Raw genomic sequence first — 23,969 nt, forward strand, 5'->3', positions numbered from 1 at the left:
ACATTTCTAGCCCAAAGTTCCAAAGTCCTTCCATAATCCTCCCAAAATCAACAATGTCTGGTCTGTCACAGCAGTAACCCACTCTCCTGGTACCAATTTCTGTCTTGGTCAGTGTTTTATTGCTGTGAAGAAACACCCAATTCCTCTAACAAGGCCATGCCTCCCAATCCTTCTCAAACAGTTCCACTAACTAGGGACCAAGAATTTTGACTTATGAGACTATAGGGAACATTCTCAATCAAACCATGACAAGCTTATTTGTTAGTTTGGTCCACTTTATTAAAAATATTTGTTTTCTTTATACATACTTATTTTTACATTGTTTAATATAATATGTATTCTCAAATGTAAACACCACATTTTATAAAGCAAAAAAATGCATAAGAATTTTTATTATTTAGACAGACATTTTTGGGACATTGTTTCTAACTACATTGCTATGAAATTATGTTGTATGCATCTAGAACAGCAGTTTTCAACCAGTGGATCTCAACCAGTGGATTTCCAACCCCTTTGGTGGTCACATGTCATATATCCTGAATATCAGATATTTACGTCATGATTCATAACAATAGCAAAATTATAATTATGAAGTAGCAACAAAATAACTTTATGGTTGGGGGTCACCATAACACGAGGAACTGTACTAATGGGTCTCAGCATTAGGAAGGTTGAGAACCACTGCTCTAGAAAATCATGTGCTGGAAAGCAGGTTAAAGCTTCAGTGGGCTGTGGGGTGTGATATGAATAGGGTCTCCACATACACCAACACTAATGAAGATCTAGCTGTAGATAAGTTTAGACTATTCTTCCAGGTCCTATGTTATGTGTTATAATAGCTTTATCCATTCATCTTTGGGTCTTTTACAATGACCACTAGGGAAAGTATTAATCAATGTAATTTTATTATTACATAAAAATTTTATTTTTAGTCAACATTGTCATATGTCATCAGAAATAAATTGATTTAAATATTAAGTTGTCTTTCATTCCTGTAAGTTAATGGATATCTTGAGCAACAAAATGGTGTGAAACATCTGAACGCTCCAAAATCTGAATGTACTCTGAAAAGTAGTCCAATACTCATTGTACTTTGAGAAGTTATCTGAGTGTCTTTTCAAAGGCTTGTTTTATGTAGAGCAGCTTATTCTAAGACAGTGTTTCTGACTGCCTTAGGTTGGCTTGATACAAATGGATTTTGGAGTCAGGCAATAGTGGTACAATGCCTTTAATCCCAGCACTTGGGAGGCAGAGGCAGGTGGATCTTTGAGTTCAAGGCCAGCCTGATCTACAGAGTGAGTTCCAGAACCAACAGGACTACATAGAGAAACCTTGTCTCAAAAATACCAACCAACAAACCAACCAACCAAATAACCAAAAAACAAGAAAAAAATGGATTTTGGTTTCTGTGAATCTAGCTTGATTTTTGGTCACCAGTCTGTTCAGCTTTAGTAGAGACTCATTTGTCTGACAGGCAGAGGTTCCCTCTGGAGCGTGTCAAGCTTTAGAAGTTTGAGGGTTGTTTGGGGGTTAAGCAGAAACTTCAGGGGCCACTACAAGGACACTTCTGTGGCCGGTCAGGTTCTGGAACATGTCACAATCTACTTCCACAGTGAGCCTTTGGAGCCCCAGATGTGTTGGGGTGAACTGGAAATGAGTGTGCAGGCTGCTTCCTGGCCACACAGAACCCAATCTGAAATAAAGGTAGAGACATGTGTTAATTCTCTCCAGATCATTGTTCTGCTGGTCTCCATGAGTTGTCCTTCCTGGCTTGAAGATATGGGGCATGAGGATATAGAAATCTAAGTACATTGTTGGGAAGCCAGAAGTGATCACAAGGGAGAGAAGACAGGGGCTTCTTTATACAGAGCAACTGCATGACCCGAGACAGCATCTGTGATTTGGTGTAGCTCTGTTCTTTGTAATAGCACTGGCAGTATGTTTGGTAAAGGCTATAGTTTTAAATTTCTCCCTGGTGAGCACAAGTGGGTGCTGTAGACATAGCAAGATAGTGCCAATGTGTCAGCAGCTTGTGGCTAATCTTCCTGAACTACAGTAGACCTTTAAGTAACTAAGGAAATGTTAGGAATTTTCTTTGAGGAAGTTTGCTCCACAATTGGTCTGGAAGATCATAAAGTCTAGGTAATTGTTCACGGGTTCCCCCTCTCATTTTATTGGCAAGAATGACACATTTTCATGATGCTGTACCAGTGGCTCAATAATTCTGGGAAGCTCAGTGTTGCCTTTAAACTGTACCCAACCAGGAGTGAAGCAGACAAAATAAAAGAGGATGCTTGCGATGTCTAACACCACTGAGGGGTCAAAATACACAGGAACTCCTGAAAGTCAACAAGAACAATGGCAAGGACAGAAGAAAAGCAGCCAAGACAGAGAGAACCATGGACAAGAAGATGGAAACGGCAAGCGAGCCTGAAGAATGGCAAATCCAAACAGTAAGACATGGCTTTCTGTTACACATATTTTTTTTTTTCGACTAGAAAGAAGATAATAGTTGGATATTTGCCAGAGAGGTGGGGAGAGAAACTGTCTTTTGTGTGGGAAGGATCCTGCTACTAAATCTGGTAAGATCTGGCCAAACCGGATCATATCCTATGACCCAGAAATTCCATTCCTGTATAGATATAATCCCCTGCATCATCAAAGTTTCAAAGTTTAGAAGGGGGGTATGCACAAGGCTGTTGGCTGTGAAACTTTGTGGCATCAGAGTGAGAGGTATTTGTTGCTCATCATTGTGGTGCAGTGGGAGGCACACAATGGAGTATTATGGGGCTTAAGAAATGGATTTCACAAATACATGAAAAGAACAATGAAAAGAAAAAACCAAAGCAGCTACATAAATTAATGAAGCAACAATATACATACTACATTATTCATTCACACCTGGATTCACACCTGGACATGGACGGTGGTGAAGGGTTTAGAAATAAAAGGAATTTAACTAGACCTGTATCTTGTGGTAGTGAATAAGAGAGCTTCATTGTTATGCTGACAGCCAGCATGTCCTATCTGTGTGTTCTCTAGTACCAGATCTAACCTCCCATCCTCACCGAAATACCTAGGCTCTTCTTGGATATCAAGACAGGTGAGGTGAGGGTTATGTGGGGTCCTCACAGTCTTCCTTAACCTCTCCTTTTGCCGCCTGAATAGGCCATTTAGTAGCTTTAATTCAACTTCTGAAGATACCTGCTCTATCTCCAGTGATATGGCAAAAAGATGGATTACTGTTTTTAAGTCAGTCCAAACCAGTTGAGATCTTTCAGTAGGATGAGAAGTTTAGAGTCTTATCCTGCTGGTGGTGGTGGTGGTGGTGGTGGTGTTGTTGTTGGTACACACCTTTAATCTCAGCACTCAGAAGGCAGAGGCAGGCAGATATTTGTGAGTTCAAGACCAGTCAAGTCTACAGAGTGAGTTTCAGGACAGCCAGGGCTGCACAGAGAAATTCTGTCTCGAAAATCAAAAACAGAAGAAAAGAAAAAGAGGAAGAGGAAGTATCATCTTCTCTTACCCATATCTCTTCTCTCTGTGAATGAGTCCCCTTCCAAAGATGGAAATGATGCAGTTCTGCATGGGGGCATCTAAGGAGTTGTGCATTCTAATTGAGACAGTGAGGGGCTGATACTGTGTTGCTCTCTTTGGCATCTGTAGGAAGAAGCAACACATAGATAACTACGGATAGACTCTGGGGAAGGGGCAGTCATTGATTTCAGGTGTCTACCCACCCGTAGCTACACATCTTCTCTGACAAGGCCACACCTCCTAATTCTTCCCCAAACTCTTCCACAACAGCCCTGAACCATAACAGCTAAGAGTAACTGAGAGAATGAGTACCCACCTCAATGACAAGATTCGGTCTACCAATGGCCAGATCTTCCTGAGCAAAGCAGCTGAGGCTGGCACGGGAGTGCCTTGCCATTGCTGTGACTCTGAGAAAGCTGTTCTCAGGTGGGTTTTGCTCAAAATAGAAGAAGGACAGGCTGGTGGATATTTTCAGAACTGCAACATTCAATAGACAAGTCAGTACAAAGCACGAAGTGCATGCATGCCGGAATCAAACTGTAGCTCCATCTACAACAAGGGACTTAGGGTCTCATGTAAAACAGGAAGAGGCTACATTCCCCACAGCTACTCTGCACTTTTCTCTGCCCCCTGCCCCATTACTACCTCCACCAACACTCTTAGCAGACGGTCTCACTGGGGACGTAGAAAGCTCCTGTGAGCTAGATCCTGTGGGCCATGATGTCTTTGCATAAAAATGGTAGGATAACTGGTGTTACATGACACTCTTCAAAGTAGTGCTTATCTCAAAACTCGCCACACAGCAGTTGCTGAACACATGCTTACATAGTCCTGCCCCTTCTCCTGGTCTCCTTCCTTTTTCACAGAAAATGTTAACTATCAACTGGGACTCTCTCAAGCTCTGGTTCCATTCTCAACCTGCAGACAGAGACATTACCCTTACAGTGACCTTTCCCTAGGGGATGTGCTGTCCCCTTGTCCATATAGAGTCCTATGTGTTTTAAAATATGTGCCCCATTCACACCCACTGCTGACAAGCTGTGTAACCTCAAGGCAACTTGTTTAACTTCTCTGTATCTTGGTTTCCTCCGATGGCAAGTGGGACTAAGAATGGTACACACCTCATCAAGTTGTGAGAAAAATGAGGTAAAGCATATACCTCACTCACCACCATTTCTAGCAGGTATTAAGTACTCAGTAAGTTCGAGTTACAATCATTCCAATCAGGTATTTGCCCAGAGACTATGCTGTCATCTATAACCCACCTCTCCCAAAGCTTCAGTCTTTATATTGATTATTTACTTCAGCATATACGCAGAGTCACCTTCAAAATAAACCAAAGAATCATAGCCTGTCTCTAGCAGCTGTCCTCCCACTGACTATCCACTTAGCCTCTTCTTTTTCCCATCACGCTTTAGGAAGAACTCCACTTCCTGAGTTGAATCTGTTTAAACCCCAGGGAGCTATCCTGGGTCACTTTCCTAGTCTAGGCTCTTCAGCCAGGACATCTCACTATCTCTCTGCCAACCTTGTTGTGTGTCCCTGTCACCTTAGACTTCTTTGTCTCCCTCATCTTTGTTCTTTCCCTAAATCCACAATTGCTGGTGTGGCTAAGGCTCTCTCCTTGCCAGCTCAGCTCCTTACCTCCGGTCCTCCAGCACTGTAAGTGCCCCTGTGCCCTGACTCTGAGTCATTGCCTCTGTGCTGGGATTTCTATGCTCTCCCACACGGACTGGATCTCGAACTCCGTGTTTAAGTTCTCAGCTGCCTGCTGCCTGTTGGAATACTTGGCTGTCTCATGGGCTTTTAACAAAACAAGCTATAACTAGATTCTTCTTCCTCCCAAAACTTGCATCCCCCTCTTCTAGTGGCTCATGCAAACCATAGACAGACATCCACACTCACAAATCCGATTTCTCTCACCTCTGGGTTATGTCTTATTTCTGAGTGCTACCAGGCTAGCCTGGCTTTTGTTTCTGAATTTCAACTGTTACTAGTTTTAACCTACTGGTTCTTTATGGCTGCATGTAAGAATTATAATACAGTCCCAACCCCATGCCACACCCCAAGTCAGTTAGACCAGAGGCTGGCAATGAGGCTCAGCATTAGGATTATAAAGTCTCCCAGGTGCTTCAGTGGACAGCCAAGGTTAAGAGCAACTGCTTTGACAGGACCCCCTCCATTCCATTTTGTCAAAAGGTCTTTCTTTTAAACATGGACTTCTGATAACATTGACACTACTAATGTAAACTTTTTACTAGCCCACGGTTACCCAGATAACAAAACAGTCTCCTGAGCATGACCTACAAGACTGTTTAGCTCTCATGCTAATTCATGCTATGCTTGAGCAAGGCCCAGTGACGGGGAGAACAGAGACCTAGGCTGCTGCAGTCCTGTAGACAAGCTCCATCCTTGTTCCTGAAGCTGGCCTGTGCAGTGAGACTTCCTCAGGAAGTCTGCAAATTCTGACGTTTGTGTCTACTACAGAGGTTTTGACTTTATTGCCTGGAGTATAGTCCAGGCATAGAATTTTCCCAGGTTACTACAGTTTGTGACCAAGTTTAAACAGGACTGATGGGACTTTAGGGAATCTTTTTGTTTGTTTTGTTTTTTGTTTTTTTGGTTTTTTTTTTTTTTGTTTTTTTGTTTTTTCGAGACAGGGTCTCTCTGTGTAGCCCTGGCTGTCCTGGAACTCACTCTGTAGACCAGGCTGGCCTTGAACTCAGAAATCCGCCTGCCTCTGCCTCCCAAGTGCTAGGATCAAAGGCGTGCGCCACCACTGCCCGGCTGACTTTAGGGAATCTTAACCCTAAAATATATAGAGTTTCTGGAGAGTGCCTGTGCAACCTCATCTCAGAGTAATTAAACAAGTATCTGAAAGAGAGAAGGGACCTTTGTACATCTTCCCTCTGTCTGGAATGCTTGGTGCATTTTTCTGTCTATCTGATTCTTCTTCACTCTTCAAAACAGCCTTTTGTGGATCATCTGGGTGCAGACTGCCCCAGCCTGGGCGAGGGGCTTCCTGTCTTGTACTCTGTCAGCCTCCCTAAATGCTTTCTTGCTGCCAGGGTAGGTTGGTGTATTTATCTGATTGCAGCTGGGATTGTGGTCCTCTCACTGTGTCAGGACGAACATATATGTGTTGAATGAATGTATGTGTTGAATGTATATGTGTTGAATGAGAGTGAGCACCAACAGGCTAAAAAGCTGTCTCTGGAGACCCATGCGTGGAGTCCAAGAAAGAGCCATGTGTGTACAGGAAGTCTGCTGGGGCCAAAGGGAGTTACCCTGGTTAGGTCCGAGCATGAGGAATTGCTTCTGCCTCCAGAGACCAGTAGCGAGGACTCCATTGTAGTACAAAGCCTGGGCCCCAATCACCAGATACACCTCCTTCTCCTCGTCTGTGGGGTTAATCAAGGTCACTGAGAGCCGACCATTTCCTCTCAGAGGGAGGGAGCTAGGTGTTTCCAAGAACAGGTGCAGAGGATCTCCAGGCTCACAGCTAGGAGGATACATGCCGTTGTCTTTCCCAAGTTTCATTCTTTCCTTTTGGGCTCTCTCCAGTACCTCCTTTTCTTGAAGAGATCCTGCAGAATAAAAGAGAATAGAAAGCACCCAGTAGGTACAGATCCTTCTGATAAAAGGGCAGGATTAAAATGTATTTACCACTTCTGCTCAGATACCAGAATTCTAAAAAACTTTGCAAATACCTCAGGCTTTGAATTTGCCTTTGCACAAAGAAAACACATTTTGTGACAAGTCAGTGCTGTCGCTGGAGATATTTTTGCAAGAAATTAACTCTTCATGTTTGAAGGAACTTGGAGTTACTCCCCACTCAAAAATACGCCCTGGAGTATTTTTGAGTGGGGAGATAACAAGGACATTCATGTCTTAGAACGTTTATTCTCAAAAGTGACACAAGAAAGGGAACTGCGATGGAGAGACCAGAGCCAGGGAGCTGCCACCCTACGGGCAGGAGGTGTGGGAGCTGCAGGATTACCTAGGTTGTGAGGAAGAACGCAGAGGACAGAGGCAGGCAGGGCCATGTGCTGTGAAGGGGAAAGTTCGAGTTACAAGCATTCTGATTTGAGCTGATAGACAAAAATGCTAATAGAGAGAAATAATTGGCCATCTTGGAAGAGAGGAAGAGAAGGGTAACTTCCTCTCCCTCAGTCCTGAAAGTCTTCTTGAACAAGGCTCCGTATTTAGTGTTTTGTTTCATGACAGTTCTCAACTGGAGGCAGTTTTGACCCCCTAGAGGACATCTGGAAATACATGAAGAGGGTTGGTTATCAGGACTGGCTGGAGTTGGGGACTGACATCTCAGGAACAGAAGCCACGAGAGAGCACCGCAGTGCACCCTGCAGGTCAGCCTCCTACAGTAGTCATGCCAGCCAGGCTTGAGAAGCTTACTTTTATTTCATTGGGAAAAGACCAGGCTCTTTCTGGCCCTCTTCGGTCCTGCCATTCCCTTCCTCGCATTTGCTGTCTCAGGTGAATAGGCCAGTTTCCTTGGCTGCTAAGTACCTGCAGGATACTTGTAGTTCTGAGTGATGTCTTCGCAGCGGTCACTGCCCACGACCTTGGTGCTGATGCTGTTGCCCACATTCTTTCTGTTGGAGTTGGTCAACTCCAACTTTCCATCCTCACAGCACTTCCAGACCACACACGAGGCATTTACTGCGGCAAAGAGCTCTGGTACTGCCGGGTCCAGCTGCAGCTCCCCCTCCTTGACTGCTCTGACTGGGACCAGATTACAGGATCCCAGGACTGAGGGGAAGAAAGGGCAGATGAGCAAAGGAGCCACTCTTAGACCTCTGCTCTGGTTAGGGCTTTTAGTGTCAGCCCTTGTCCTGTACATTATTTTTCCTTCTCCAGGATCAAGGTCAGAGGTAGGAAGGAGACAGATTTTCTGAGAAAGTATCAGGAATGAAACTCACAATTATGCAGTGAAAATACTTTTAGGTCCTGGCCTAAACCAGAAACTGGACAGGAAGGACCTCAGAGGAACATGATTAATGCCCAGTCTTAATACTAATATGCTAGGGACAGGCCACTTTAACTGCTTCTGGTGTGCTAAGCCCTGACAGTTCTGTTCCAGGACAAGGAGCCACCATTCTTTGGTTGCTTGAAGCTTTCCTCTGTAGGCTTGAGCTTACTATGAAGGTCCTTTCATCCACACACAGATAAGTCCACCCCACCAGGCACTACCCCAGAATACCCACAGCCATGTTAAGCTCCTTTGGCCTTCTTTGAGATGGTATTCCCTTGCCCATGGCTTTAAGTGGGTCTAGTGTTCATACATTCTCACGTGATAGCTGACAGCTCTATCCCCTGAGCCTGCTGGCACCATCTGACCACCATCACTTCTGCTACTCCTGTTTTAGAGGATGAAGACACTCTCTGGACCATACGCTGCTCCTAGATCCTTTGCAAGTGACCCCTTCAGCTCTTGCAGCCCTGGTTGGTCCTGGGCCCACCCTTAGGCTTTACCTCCAACTCCATTAGGAGTCCTTGGGTGCAGAATCTGCCATCCATCATAACCCCGGGACAAATCAGGTCTGTTCATCCAGCATTCTATGGAAGTTTGGAAGATCCTAAAAGTATCAAAGGCAAACTTCAAGTGAGGAAAAAAAAAGAATATGGAAGAAAGAGTCTAGGAATGTGACTTTAGGGTGCTGTTGCCATGGGGGATAGAGGACACTGTGAAAAGAGCAGTGACACTCCTAGAGAGGGGTAAGTACCCCACCACTGACCACCGCCACCTCCTATAAGAGTCCTGAAGGTCTGCTTTTAGCCCAGAGCTCTCTGAGTGTGGGGGTTCATATGGAACTTGGTGCTCTCTGGTCTAGAACCCGAACTCCTTTAGGCTTCTCACCAGATACGTCCCCTCTGTCCTTCTCCATTCTGGAGTCCCTCCTCATTGTAGTACTCATCCACCAGCAGGCTCCCGCCGGTACCTTGGGCTGAATCAAATGTGGTAACGACGCGGGCTGGAATGCCCAGGCACCGTAGCACTGCGAGGAAGAGGCATGGGATATCAGAGGGGAGAGCAAAGCCCCAGGTTGGACAGGGTCTGTCTTAAATGACAGGTGATGTAGAAAAAGGAGGATTCTGCACAGAACAGATGAAGGCTGGTAAGTGATGCACAAATCACACAGCACAGGGATGTGGAGCAAGAGGGGAGGTTTAGAAGTACTGAGGCTTGCTCTGTAGGGGGACAAGTTTGAGAGCAGACTTTGAAAATAAGCTCAGATTTGCAGAGGGGAAAGAGAAGCAGCAGCCGGTGGGGAAAATCAGTTGGGGGAAGGCCGTGGAGAGGAGACAAGTGCCTGCTTTAAGAGATGTCCCTCCTAGATGGGAGGCCAAGGGACAACTTAAGATGCAGGCTAGACACAGCAGCCCAGAGACTGACCTGTGTGTTGCCTGCCCTGTACCTGTGCAAGCAACAGCAGCAAACACCCACGCCTGGATCTCATACACGGGTCGGCCTTGACCAGTGAGCCACTGCCTCAGGATGGGCACGCTGCCTCGTCGTTTGTACAAGGCACCTTCCTGGGCAGCCTGGATCTGTGACATAGGCAGGACACTCTTCTTCTTGAGGGTATGCAACTGTTGGGGCAGATACGGTTGTCAGTGAGAGTCCTGTGGGTGGACAGCTTGCAGGGGCCAGCAAGGAATGCTTATTGTAGCTTGCCAAGCATGTGACTCAACCCCTAGAGCGTGTTAAACCAGCACGCTCCAGCCTGCAGCTTTTACTCTAACTGTGTTATAACCTCAGAGTCAGACCCAGGGCTCCTCATCAAAATCATCTTGCAGCCCCAGCCACTGGGTGGCATATGAGAGTTGGTTCTACTGGTCCTCAGCTTCCCTGCCCTGACTCCTTCAGTGTTGTTTGCCCTGGCCTACAAACAACACTAGAGGCCTCTTATCTCAAACCTCTTCCTTCTTGCAGAATAACCTCACTCCCACACCCTGCTTTTCAGAGAGGGACAGAGCGTTATGAAAGGAAATAAGGACTGTGTTACTTCTCTGAGAGGGTTTTGTGGACATAGTGTGTTGGCTAGTTTTATGTCAACTTGACCCAAGCTAGAGTCATCTGAGAGAAGGGAACCACAATTGTAAAACAGCCTCCATAAGATCTATCTGAAGGCAAACTTGTATGGCCTAAACCTGTATGTTCTAAATCACTGATTGGTTGATAGGAGGGACAGCCCATTGTGGGTAGTGCCATCTCTGGGTTGTTGGTCCTGGGTTCTTTAAGAAAGCAGACTGAGCAAGACATGAGGAGCAAGCCAGTAAGCAGCACCCCTCCATGGCCGCTGCATCAGTTCCTGCCTCCAGGTTCCTGCCCTCTTGAGTTTTTGCTTTGGTTGCCTTTAATGAACTGTGACTCTAAATGTGTAAGTTAAATCATTTCCTCCCCAACTTGCTTTAGTCATAATTATTTCATAACAGTAATATCAACCCAAACTAAGTCACATGGGAAAAAACAAGCCACCTTCATGGTATGCATATTCTTAGGAACATTTAGAAATAAAACAAGACCATTGGATTACCGGAGCAAGTACTGAGAAGGAGAGGGTATATCTTCCTTCCTAGGGATCTCAGCCTCCAGGTCAGGGCTGGGAGGACGAGCTCTGAGAAAACCCAGGTCAGCTTCCTCCCTCCCTGGCTTTCATCTTAGATGAACCTCCCCCCCCCCTTTTTTTTTTACCTTGTCCCTCTCTCCCATCAGGCTTTCCTCTGAAGACTGTCTCCCACACCCCAGGAAAAGGGACCTATCCGTGATTTGAGGGATTCCAGAGCCATGAAGGAGGACCCCTCGAGCCAAAGGCTCTCTCTGCTTCCTCAGCCTCATGCTCACCAAGGCGCCCACCACACGGGCCACGTGTGTAGGCTGATTCCAGTCTTCCACTTGCTTGTCCATACTCAGTAAGTTCAAGCTGAGGTCCACGACGTCTTTCTCAAACTGTAAGGACAATGTGGGATAAGAGGAGGAAGGGTTACCGGGCCAGGCACTATATCACAGGACAGATTTGTTATCTTGTCCCTCTCTCAAGCTTGGGTCTCATATCTTTCTCACCTGCCTCAACATCCACCATGGATGTTGTGGCTCGTCTCTCTTCTTACCACACCATTGGGCCATGTACCCAATGCCCAGTGCTTTGTTCTGTGGGCTTATCTTCCTGACAGGATGTGATCTCATGAAGATTAGTATTGGGCCATTTTATTGATTGATTGATTGAGACAGGGTCTTACTGTGTAGACCAGGATGACTTTGAACTCGCAGAGGTCTGCCTGCCTCTGCCTCCCAAGTGCTGGGATTTAAGGCATGTGCCACTATCAGAATCATGTCATTCGATTCATTTAATTTCATTCATTCATTCTTAGTGAATATCTAATGTTCCCACAGGCACTGAGCCAGCTATGGAAGGCTCCAGGTAGTTCCCTCTCTGGAGGAGCCCCCTAGTTGGGATGTATGTGGCCTTTCAGGTAACACACCATAGCAGTGCATCTCAGACTCCAGGCGTCTATTCTAGATGGCATAATGGGACAACTCCTATATCTTTAGGAATTGGGAGAATTTTCCAGAAGGTGGTAAGACTGGGGAAGTAGTTTTTCCAAGGGGAAAAATGAAGGAAGCTGGTCTAAGCAGCAGCTGCAGAGAGTACTGTAGTGTGGTCCAAAAGGAACAGAGGTACCTCAGTTGACAAGGGGTCTTGAACCTGCTAGCGCTGGCCTGAGTGTTAAAGGTTATGTGTGCCTCTTCTTCCCTGGAGGTCCCTATTACCTGACCAAAGTCCCAGGGCTCTTCCTGAATGCAGTCAGCTGTGCCCAGGTAGACAAAGCCGTTCTGGCTCAATACATACTCAGTGCGTTGAGCCTCGTTCTGTAGAAATACAGCATCATCTGTCAAGAAGCAGGAGAGGTTGAGGACCCGAGAGTGCTGGGTCTGTCCTCCATGCCCTGGCCTCTGCCCTGCTAGCCCAAGTTGGTTTGGTTTCAGCCCTCTCTTGCATCCCTGGGCCTAATTAAAACTCAGGTGGGTCCTTCTCATTGCTCCCTCAGGACCTGGCCCACACAAACCTCTGTCATTCAGGGTGTGGCTAGGAACAAGCCACCCTTAAAAAGCCTTGTGCTTTCCAGAAGAGGTTTGCAAACGAGAGCCTTACTGGCTCAACCGGAAATCCTAGGGAGTTTCCCAGTGGCCTGATAAGTCTTACCTAGAAGACCAATTTGTAACAACAAAAAAGTGTCTCAGAGGAAAAGCGATATGAACACAGCATTTACATATAGGTTAAACAGAATAAACAGAGGGGGCAGGGCAGGAAGGAGCATTAGGCTTCTGTTCTGGGAGGTTCTCTGTGTCCTGGGTGACCACAGTCCTTTTCTACTGCCTCATCCAATTCCCTTATCCAAGCGTTAGGCAGAGCATCACGAAGAGATTGCAGGCCAGAGAACAACTTTGGCTTGTCAGTCCCAGTCAAGGTCTCTTCGACACTGTGTAAGGTAGGCCAGCTGACCTACAAGCTTCTACAGAGTCTCCTGACTCTGCTTCCCATCTTCCTATAAGCATGCTGCTTTCGATTTTCCCTTGAATTCTAGGGATCCGACCTCAAGTCAATCAGGCTTGTACGGCAATTACTTTACCCACTGAGCCTTCCCTTACTCCTAGATATCTTTTAATGAAACCACTATTCACTTAGGAAGTTGAAAGCAGCATGGGGTTCAGCTTTTCTTGTCAGATTTTCTCTCTCAGCCTTGGTGGTCAGGCAGTGTGTGTGTGTGTACGCCCATGCAAACACACACACATGCACACACATGTTCACGTACTGTGGGGTTGTTCGACTAGTTTCTATAAACATTAAAGGAACATCCAGACCATCAAAAGAGTTTCTTAGGCTACAGAAACACTAGGCACTTGAGAGCTGTCCAGGCACCCAGTGTTGTCTCTGTATCCTGTGTGCTGGGATTAAAGGCCTGTGCTACCACACTTAGCCCATTGGAACCTCTCTCAGTCATCTCTCAGAGGAGCAGAAGCAATGGCTTCCACTACCCAATCCCTCCATAGCAGGGCTTCCCTAGTTGGGTTCCTATTAATGGAGCAAGAAGGCAGGAATCCTAGTAGTGGGATCATGGGTGAATTCCTTCAGAATCCAGTGCTGTCCTAGAACTCTCGTTGGGACTATATTTTGGCTGCCAGGGGCTAGTTTTGAATGTAGACTCTGGGCCAGTCATCTGAGATGTACTAAAGCCTCAGCTTTGGGAGAATGCTCCCAAGATCTTCCTGTCAGTATGTAGAGAAATGTGGGGCCTCTCTCAGCAGAAGGATCCTGAATCTACAAATGAATAACGAGGGGCAAAACCCACCAGAATAGATGAGTTTCCCAGCTATTGTTTCACTTGCCTTTCCCCTTGGAACACAAAGGAAGGCCCTCAGCTGAGAACAGGCAGGACTAACCTTAGGAAGTTCTCAACCCTTTATTTAATACAGTTCATCATGTTGTGGTGATCCCCAACCATAAAACTATTTTTATTGCTAGTTATGAAGGAATATTGCTACTGTTAGGAATGTGACATAAATGCCTGTGGTTTTTAGTGGTCTTAGGTGACCCCTGTGAAAGGGTTGTTGTGAACCACACACAGGTTGAGAACTACTGATCTGCCGGGCGGTGGTGGCGCATGCCTTTAATCCCAGCACTTGGGAGGCAGAGGCAGGCGGATTTCTGAGTTCGAGGCCAGTCTGGTCTACAGAGTGAGTTCCAGGACAGCTAGGGCTACACAGAGAAACCCTGTCTCGAAAAACGAGAGAGAGAGAGAGAGAGAGAGAGAGAGAGAGAGAGAGAGAGAGAGAGAGAAACTACTGATCTAAAGTAAAGGGTGGGAACCAGAGGTCTCTCTCACCCTGGACAAGAGAAGTAAATAAAGTCCATTGGCTTCAAACATCATGAAGGAAACAGCCTGGGACTTGGCTCTAGGTGTGGGTCTTTAGGAGCCTGGGAAAATTATGTTCTTTTCTCATATTTCCTCTGGTGTTCTAGCCCTGTCTTATAAAGGGGGCCTTTCAAGCTGACAATGAGATTATTGAAAGGAAAAGGAAGTGAGTGTCTAGTCTTGAAGCTAGGAAAGCCAGGAGAAACTGTTTTCCATTCTTCCTATCAACCCTTAAGAATCTACAGCATTGACTGAGCAGATCCCAGACGGCAACTCTGCCCCCAGTCTCATAGAACCCAGAGGAAACAGGCCTTCCAGGAGCTCCAACCCGGGCAGTATCTTAGGTAAGGAGACAGCAATGCCCGCCCCAAACAGGGAGTAACTGGGACCCACTAGGACCCAGGAAGTCACTCCTGGCCAGGAGCACTGATACTTTCCTGTCTGCACCTGAGTACTGAGCAGATCTTTGGTCCCAGCTCTAACCCCAGTAGTAACACCCACCCCACACAGTTCTGATACAACCAAGATAATAGTAAAGACAGGCTCCAGTAAGAGACAGGGCAGGTAGCACTAAGGAGATCCAGATGGTGAAAGACAAGCACAAGAACATAAGCATCAGCAACCCAGGGTACCTGGCATCATTAGAACCTAGTTCTCCCACACAAGAAAGTCCTGAATTCCCCATATCACTAGAAAAGCAAGATTCAGATTTAAAATCACTTCTAATGATGATGATAGAGGACTTTAAGAAGGACATAAATAACACTCTGAAAGAATTTGAAGAGATCACAGGTAAACAGGTAGAAGACCTTAAAGAGGAAACACAAAAATTACAAGAGAACTCAACCAAACAGGTGAATGAATTGAACAAAACAATTCAGGACATAAAAATGGAAGTAGAAACAATAAAGAAATCACAAAGGGAGACTACCCTGGAGATAGAAAGCCTAGGAAAGAAATCAGGAGTAATAGACGCAAGCATCACCAAAAGATAGAAAAGATAGAAGAGAGAATCTCAGGTGCAGAAGATACTATAGAAAATATTGACACAACTGTCAAAGAAAACATAAAGTGCAAAAAGTTCTTAACACAAAATATCCAGGAAATCCAGGACACAAAGAGAAGACCAAACCTAAGGATAATAGGTATAGATGAGAGTGAAGATTCCCAATTTAAAGGGCCAATAAATATCTTCAACAAAATTATAGAAGAAAACTTCCCTAACCTAAAGAATGAGATGTCCATAAACATACAAGAAGCCTATAGAACACCAAATAGACTAGACCAGAAAAGAAATACCTCCTGTCACATAATAATCAAAACACCAAGTGCACAAAACAAAGAAAGAATATTAAATGCAGTAAGGGAAAAAGGCCAAGTAACATGTAAAGGCAGACCTATCAGAATTACACCAGACTTCTCACCAGATACTATAAAAGCTAGAAGATGCTGGACAGATGTCATACAGACCCTAAGAGAACACAAATGCCAGCTCAGGCTACTATACATAGCAAAATTCTCAATTGCCATAGATGGAGAAACCAAGATATTCCAGGATAAAACCAAATTTACACAATATCTTTCCATAAACCCAGCATTACAAAGGATAATAGCAGGAAAGCTCCAGTACAATGAGAGAAATTATACCCTAGAAAGAGCAAGAGAGTAATCTTCTTCCAACAAATCCAAAAGAAGATAGCCACACAAAGATAATTTCACCTCTAATAACAAAAATAACAGGAAGCAACAATCACTGTTCCTTAATATCTCTTAACATCAATGGACTCAATTCCCCAATTAAAAGTCATAGGCTAAGTGACTGGATACGTAAACAGGACCCAGCATTTTGCTGCATACAGAAAACCCACCTCAGTGACAAAGACAGACTCTACCTTAGAGTAAAAGGCTGGAAAACAATTTTTCAAGCAAATGGTCCTAAAAAACAAGCTGGAGTAGCCATTTTAAAATCTCCAGCCTAAGAACACAAAGGGAGAAATTCATGGCTCCACCTGTATAGATATTTGAGGGTGGTCTTGCCAGGCATCAGTGGAAGTGGACAGCCTTGGTGCCTGAAAGTTTGGATTCCCTACTTTGGGGAATTTCAAGAGCAGGGAGGTGGGAATGGGAGGATGGTGAGAGCACACCCTCATAGAAACTCCCAGAATTATATGCATTAGACATGACAGAGGCAGGCTGCCAGAAGACTAGATTCCAGAATTCAAACAAAAATTTTCTTGGTACTAAAATTTGTTTTGAGAATTTTATATTGCAGAATACACAGCCTTGGTGTATCTACTCATCAAGCAAGCTGAGCAGACTTGCTTGAACCTCTGATGCACTGGAATTCCAGCTGGATGCAGTGAAGACACAACATCAGAGGCTTATCAATTTACTCTTCCCTCTGCCCCTCTTCTAATATCTCAATGCCCATAATCAGCTTGAAGAAGTTAATGAAGAGTCAGCATCCCTATTCCCTGGGCTTGGGGACTGAGGTGGTTAATATTGGGCTGTCTTTCTAGGGAAAAGTAGTGGTTTTGTTGGGACAGGGAGGATTAGCTAGGATTTATTGCATAGCCATAACCTATTGGTAGAAATATGTATAATTGTTATTAAGATGAAGTTATAATTTCTAAAATGGTACAAAATTTACTTTGATTTCAAATTTAAGGTCTTCATTGGTATGAGCTTCTTATTGATATAAAAGTGAGATGAATATTGTTACTCTCATAGGCATTGTGCCTATATAACACATTTAAGAATACAAGGCTTAGAACCAATCATTTTTTTAACTTTTTAAAACTGATTTGAGATGGTTAGCCTGTGAGTTAAGGGCCTATAGCTAATTCATGGCTTTGAGTTTATTGTTAGGGTGTTTTCTATATTTTATTTAGAAATAGCTGAGAGGAGTTACCAGACATCAGTCCAGATTGCCTTACATGGATAGTTGGTTTTCAAAACATCAGAAGTCCACAGAATTGACGTTACAAACATTTCTGTATTAATGGCTATTTTGATTGCCTGTCTGCTCCTGACAGCTTCCTGTCTTGGATTCTAAGAAGAAATTGAGCATCTTTGGAGTTACTTCAGTTGTGGTGAGACAGTCACTAGGCAGGCTGGAGAGATGGCTCAGTGGTTAAGAGCACTGACTGCTCTTTCAGGGGTCCTGAGTTCAATTCCCAGCAACCATATGGTGGCTCATAACCATCTGTAATGGGATCTGATGCTCTCCTCTGGTGTGTCTGAAGAGAGACAGTGTACTCACAGACATAAACAAATAGATCTTAAAAAAAAAAAAAAAGACAGCCACTAGGCAAGAATTGCCTCTTGTCATCTACAGATAAGTTACTGTCCAGAAAAGGACACACTTGCGGAATAGCCGAATGATTATATCTGCCTAGACAGAGTAATCAGCCCTTAATAATTCTGCATCACTAGGTCTGTCAGATGATCCTGTGCCAGAAGGCTGAAGATCGGATGCTCCAATGTTTTGTAGTATAGAAACTGTCCAGGTGTTCAGCGGTCTCTTTAAATTGGCTAAGTTTTAGAAGCTATGCTTTGTGCTTCCCATAATTTCAGTTAACTCAGTCATTCTGGATTTCTGACAGGGTTTAAAACTTATAGTCTCATAGCCAATCCTGGCTATTTACTTTGAGAGAAAAGATTTGAGAGGATGGTTTTCAGCTGACATTCATTCTCAAGCCAAGAAAAAAGCCAGGTTCAGAACTAAGTCTTTTAGTCAGGAGAGATGACAGAGGTTCTGGTTAGTCAACAAAATGATGGACTGTGTATTAGGTCTATCTTGTACCTCACTGGTACAGATGGGTATAATTATGCTCTAATTGTATTTTGAGAGAAAAGTTTTATTTTAACAGGAAGGGTGATATGTAGGAGGAGCTAAGGTGGGAGGAATACAGGAAGGAAGAAGAGGAGTAAGGAGAGGAGGAAGAGAAGGAGAGGAGGAGCTAGGTGACGAGAGAGGAGAGAGAGAGAGAGAGAGAGAGACAGAGCGAGAGAGAGAGAGAGAGAGAGAGAGAGAGAGAGAGAGAGAAAGAAAGGGGGGGCACAGAGGCGGATGTTCGAGTGTCTCTGCCAGTCAAAGATAGTTGAAATATCTAGGTTGGGTATTGGGTTACACTTCTGATTGTCAGGGCATCTTGATATTGAGCATTACCAAACTTATAAAGCCTTTGATTAACATTTAAAAAATTGTATAAAAGCAAAAAAGGAAAAGGGGGCATGGGATAGGGGTTTTCTATGGAGGGGAAATGGGGAAAGGGGATGGCACCCGAAATGTAAATAAAATATCCAATAAAAAAATAATGCAAAGAAAAAGAAAAAATAAAATTTATTAATAATAGATCACTAAAAAAAAGAATCTGCAGCATTAAGATGGGTGTGACAGATTTAAAAGGGAAAGAGACTCGAATCTTAAAATAAGAAGGAAGGGACAATGTCCCATTGTAGCCTCATTTGGACAAACCACCTAGGTCCACTAGATGAATGAAGACGAGCTTCAACCAGAGCTGTACTTTATAGGAGGCCATCTGGACCCCAGTGGAGCCACTTATAGACCAGCTCAACTACAGGACTTTAGACAGGTCAGTGTGGAGAGGACCCCACAACCTGCTTTAATAACAGAATAAACAAGTAGAGAGAAACAAAACCACAGAATTGGGCCGCTTTACCATGAAGCTGATGCAGATAAAGACTCGTAGCACAGACTCCTTTCACATTCTAGAGGGATTGGACAACTCAAACTTTTGTGTTCTTTTTCTTTAAAAATGTTTTCTTTCACTAGATAATCTATTGACCCCTCAAAACCTAACTACATCCAAGAGAGACTGGGAGAGATAGGAAAGAGACAGAGAAACCCCATCCCCTGGACCACCTCACTCCTGCATCTCTTCCTAGTTCTCATCCCCATTGTGTGTGTTTGAATGTATGTGTGTGTGTTTGAAAGTGTGTGTATGTCTGTGCATCTGTGTGTGCACACACCTGCACATCTTTGTCTGTGTCTGTGTATCTGTATGTTTATCTCAGTTTATGTACACATGGGTGCTCTGGTGTATACCTGTGCATTGAGAGGCCAGAAGAGCACATCGGATCTCTTGGCCCTGGCTTTAAATGCATTTGTTGGACATTTGGCTTGTTATTTATGATCTGGGATCCACGCCTTTGTCCTCATGTTTGTGCAGCGAGCAGTCTTGACTGCTGAGCTACCTATCTTTCCAGCTCCTCATTTCTTTATTATTACAATAAAGGGTAGATTTTTGAGTTCATCTCAAAGCATCCAAAATAATCTGAAGCAGCACCAGAGTTTGTCAGTAAGATAAGTAACTACTTGTAACATGAAGTCCCAGGGACACCAGGATGGGATCTGAGAAGATACTTGCTGGAATTTAATGCTGGTGTTGCCCATGGGGCTGCCTGTTGGAGCTGTGTCCCAGCTCTGTTTCCCTGCATCCCTGTGCATCTCAGACTAGCTCAGGTCCAAACTTACCTCTATTCCATGGATTAAAGAGCAGTGTGAATTGGCCCAAGGGATATTGTTTCCTGCCTAAAACCTGAAGCAGGAGTGAGTAGCGGCCAATGACAGCATCCACAGGTGTGGTCACAGAGATGGTCCAGTGTTGGGCATCTCTTTCCTCCACTGCTGCACTCCACCCTTTTTGGTCCCCAAGAGAGGAAATCGGGAAGATGACTTGGGTCTTACTGGTCTTGGAAGGCTGTTCTCCTGAAATGCACAGCAATAAATTGGTCATTTGGACTTCCAGGTCACAGGTCAGAGGTATAAATCAAGGTCTTACAAAATTGGAGGAGGTGCCAATTAGTTTTGGAGGAGAAGAAAAGAGGGCCTCCTATAAATAGAAACATTAGAAGATGGTGGGTGAACACAGGCTCTGGGACTTATGGATTTGTGTCTATGAAAGGGTCACGGTCTACAAAATGGGTGTAATAATGGTACAATCATCTCTCTGATCCAGGGGTATTGGTTCCAGGACCTCCTGCAATATCCAAATCCAAGGTTGTTTATGTCTCTTTATATAAAATATCATGGCATTGTATTTTCTCGCATACTAATCTTGTCATTATGTATGAATCCTTATACAGTGTGAATGCTTTATACATAGTCACTATGCTGTATGTTTTAAGAATAATTGCTGATGAAGAGGGAAAGACTGTACTCAGTTCAGTACAGGAACAATCTTTGCCCCGGTGTGTTCTATCATGTTTGGCTGATTCTGAGGAAGCAGAACCCATGGACCTGGAGGGCCTGTGAAGGAACTAAATTAGATACTGTATATGAAGTACTTGATTCGGTATCTGATACATAATTCAGATTTCAACGAGTGCAGACTAGATGCTACACGTAAGCCAGAGTTAAACCCCACCTAGCCTTTCCTACAAAGTTTCAGTCAAAAAGAAGTTTTAAAGGTGATGCTGTTAAGCACTTCAGAATCATAACAATAGCATTTCTTATGCACATTATCTTGCAAATTCTCACAATACCCCCTTATCAGACAGTGCAGGACAGCTTAAGGCCCAGCTACTTTGTGGACCATTTGTCCCTTGGTCTTCTGAGAGGATGCTGGGAAGAGATTCCCCTTTCCAGATACCCAAGTCCCCAAGGTGGTCTAGGCCCGTCACACATACCAGTTTGTGCAATGAGAGCCACTTTCTTCAGGGCAGACAGAAACTTGTAGGTTGGGGCACGGAAGTTCAGGGTGATAGTGAAGGACTGTCCCCTCCTCAAAATAAGGTGCTGGGAGCTGATGGCGCTGGTGTGGTGCTTCTCATTGTTTTCTGCTTCGTGGAAGTCACAGCTCTTGATACTCAGAGCTATCGTGGGAAAAAGCGAAGTCATAGATACAGGCTAAGTGCAGCAGCATGAATAAAAGTCACCTTCCAGGAGTGGAGTTCAAGTCCTGGACTCCGTTTCCTTGTCAGCTGTGCACCATCAAGCAAGCAACATGAGTTTCATTCCAATTTCAGTTTTCTTCTCTTTAGACTATCTATCCCTCTTTGGGGAGTTATACAAAATGAGTGAAGTTATACACATATATGTTTATATTTATGTGTTAGCATTTACTTTAGCATAATGTCAAACACATACTAAGACCCATTAAATGTTTCCATTTATTTCTGGTTCCAAATGCAAACAATGAATAAAATCTCGAATCTTGCCCACTCCTTATATTCCCCCCCCTTTTTTTTTTGAGACAGGGCCTCATGTATCCTGGGCTGGATACAACTTTCTGTGTATCTGAAGTTGATGTTAAACTTCTGATCTTCTTGAATCCACCTTCCAAGTGCCTGAGATTTAACACAGAGCTTATGCCGAATAGTTGAACATTCCCCGAGCTACATGCTTAGTATCACATTCATGTTTTTGAGACCACAATCAGATAATATTAGAACTGGATTGGGGGGTCACTGGGTCAAGTTCTCTTGTCTTAAAGATGAGATGGGTGAGGCTGAGAATAAAATCAACTCACTCAAGATCATGTGTGAGTTTTGATCTAAAGACTCACCATCTCGTGACACTTGAAAGGAGGTGGTGAGTGTATTGTGAGCCCACCTTCTTGATAGTTGAGTTGGACTGAGCAGTGGAAGGGTGAGCTGTCACATAATCTGACATGGTACACTAGGCCCATGCAATAACCACAGCATCATGGCGTGAGCTATTCTCCAGAATCCTTTAGACTCTTGTTCTGTCTGGAAGGCTTTCCCGCTTTTTACCTGAAAGGTGTCTGCTCACCTTCTAATACTGAGTGGCATTGATTCTAAAGCCCTTGCTGACCTGTCCAGGTGGAGCTTGGTCCCATTTTATAGGCATCACCCACTGTTCCCTGCCCCTCATCCCCTCCTGTGAGCTTGTTGAGGGGCTGTGTTTATTTCACTTCTGCATTCCTTGCCCTGCAGTATGTGAGCCTCAAGATTTCCCAGGTGTCTTTAGTTTCTTTTCTATTGCTGTGATAAAACACCATGTCCAAAAGCAACTTGGAGAAGAAAGGGTCAGGGAAATTGGGGCAGAAACCTAGAGGTAGGAACTGAAGCAAAAGCCATGAAGGAGAGGAGGGGCGCTGCTTACTGGCTCACCCAGCCTGCCTTCTTTTACTACCCAGGACCACCTGCCTAGGACAGTACAACCCACAGTGAGATGGGTCCTCCCACATCATTCAACAATGGATAAAATGAACCACATGCTTGCCCACTGGCCAATCAAGAGGGGATATTTTTCTCAATTGAGGTTTTCTCTTCCAAAATGATTCTGGCCTGTGTTGAATTGACATAAAAATTAGCCAGCACAACAAGTGTATCTCATTTGTATCATAGCCTAAAGAGTTGTAGCTGTTTTCATTATGTTGATCCTGGGCTATGAATACAAATGCATGATAATCATTCCACCAAAGTGCAATTAAAACCACCATGCAACCACCTACACCACACGCATACCACCACCCTTTCTCTTCCCGCTCCATGTACCTCCCATCCCACCCCTCACATCTTACACATCCTACTGTCACCTCCATTACCAGCCTATTTCCTTTAATAAAAACATGTCACAATGACAGTCCTAGCAGCGAAGAACTTAGCTTACCTTGCCCCATGGCTGCAGGCTACTTGAATCCACAGCACAGGAAATGCTGACCTTGGACTGTTGCCTCTGGGTTCTCTCTCCAACTCTATCTCCACACTGGCGAAGATGATGGGCTTCTGTTGGTTTAAAGCCTCTAAAAAGCAAATTTCCCTTACTCTTCTTGTGAGCCTGCTGACAGGTTTCTTGACTTCGACTCCCTCCCTGCTGCTATCTCCTAGACCAGCTGCTGGGAGTGACCCTTTTCTCTTTCATGATGTTGCTTAGGCAGGAGGCCTAAGCAGGCCTCTGTCTGTCAGGCTAGAGTGAGAATTCCTCAAGAACTGCTAGCTGGGAAAAATCCTTCGAAGTCTGATTCTTCAGTGACCTCAAGAACCCCTCAGAGATGTTTTCTGGACAACTCTAGATGCTGCTGTAGACAGCAGGTCCATACCCAGCTCTGAATCTCCTGCCTCAAGTAAATTATGAGCAGCTGCTTACCATATGTATGTCTGCAATCCATCTGTTTGAACGAGATAAGAAAATAGAGTCTGTTGAAAAAGAAAATGCAGAAGCCAGGGCCCAGGCTCTTTCAAGATGACCTGCTCTGAGACAACCAACCAAAGACAGTTTAGAATTGGGACTCGGCTCTAGTCCTTCTGCTTCCTCCTTGGTTCTTAAGGATGAAGATACAGGAGAGTGTCTCCTGTCTGGCCCTCCTGGACTTTCTAGCTCTTTGCCTGGGCTTCCCAGTGTGTGTCCAGGGGAACACTTAGGGCAGCTGGTGTGTGAGGTACCTGTGGAAGGATGCAGAACAGGCCACAAAAGCACTGTTTCCTATGAACAGGGAAGCTGGGGTGGCATGCTTTGCTGTTCACTCTTTTAAAACTTTTAACTATAACCTGCTTGAAGAATA

At 44.6% G+C, this 23,969-nt stretch overlaps 1 protein-coding gene across 1 annotated transcript; it reads right to left on the minus strand.

The window, feature by feature from the left end:
* Window positions 1–886: 886 nt before the first annotated feature.
* Window positions 887–23,528, minus strand: Epb42 (erythrocyte membrane protein band 4.2). The gene is made up of 13 exons (XM_034495374.2): window positions 23,078–23,528; window positions 21,130–21,315; window positions 19,976–20,209; window positions 12,332–12,450; window positions 11,405–11,509; window positions 9,975–10,149; window positions 9,416–9,554; window positions 9,031–9,134; window positions 8,065–8,307; window positions 6,825–7,124; window positions 3,854–4,014; window positions 3,527–3,660; window positions 887–1,693 (listed from the first exon to the last, which is right to left on the minus strand). Exons 1-13 carry the CDS (start codon window positions 23,085–23,087, stop codon window positions 1,531–1,533), a joined length of 2,073 nt encoding a protein of 690 aa, XP_034351265.1. The 5' UTR covers window positions 23,088–23,528; the 3' UTR covers window positions 887–1,530.
* Between the last annotated feature and the right edge of the window lie 441 nt (window positions 23,529–23,969).

Source organism: Arvicanthis niloticus, chromosome 2, assembly GCF_011762505.2.
Source record: "Arvicanthis niloticus isolate mArvNil1 chromosome 2, mArvNil1.pat.X, whole genome shotgun sequence".
Classification (NCBI taxonomy): Eukaryota; Metazoa; Chordata; class Mammalia; order Rodentia; family Muridae; genus Arvicanthis; species Arvicanthis niloticus.

Coding starts and splice junctions, on each gene's coding strand:
- Epb42 (XM_034495374.2), bottom strand. Junction 11,510..12,331: donor AGCCCTGGGACTTTGGTCAG/GTAATAGGGACC, acceptor TTGTCCTTACAG/TTTGAGAAAGACGTCGTGGA. Junction 1,694..3,526: donor CACAGAGAGAAGAGATATGG/GTAAGAGAAGAT, acceptor CCTTTATTTCAG/ATTGGGTTCTGTGTGGCCAG.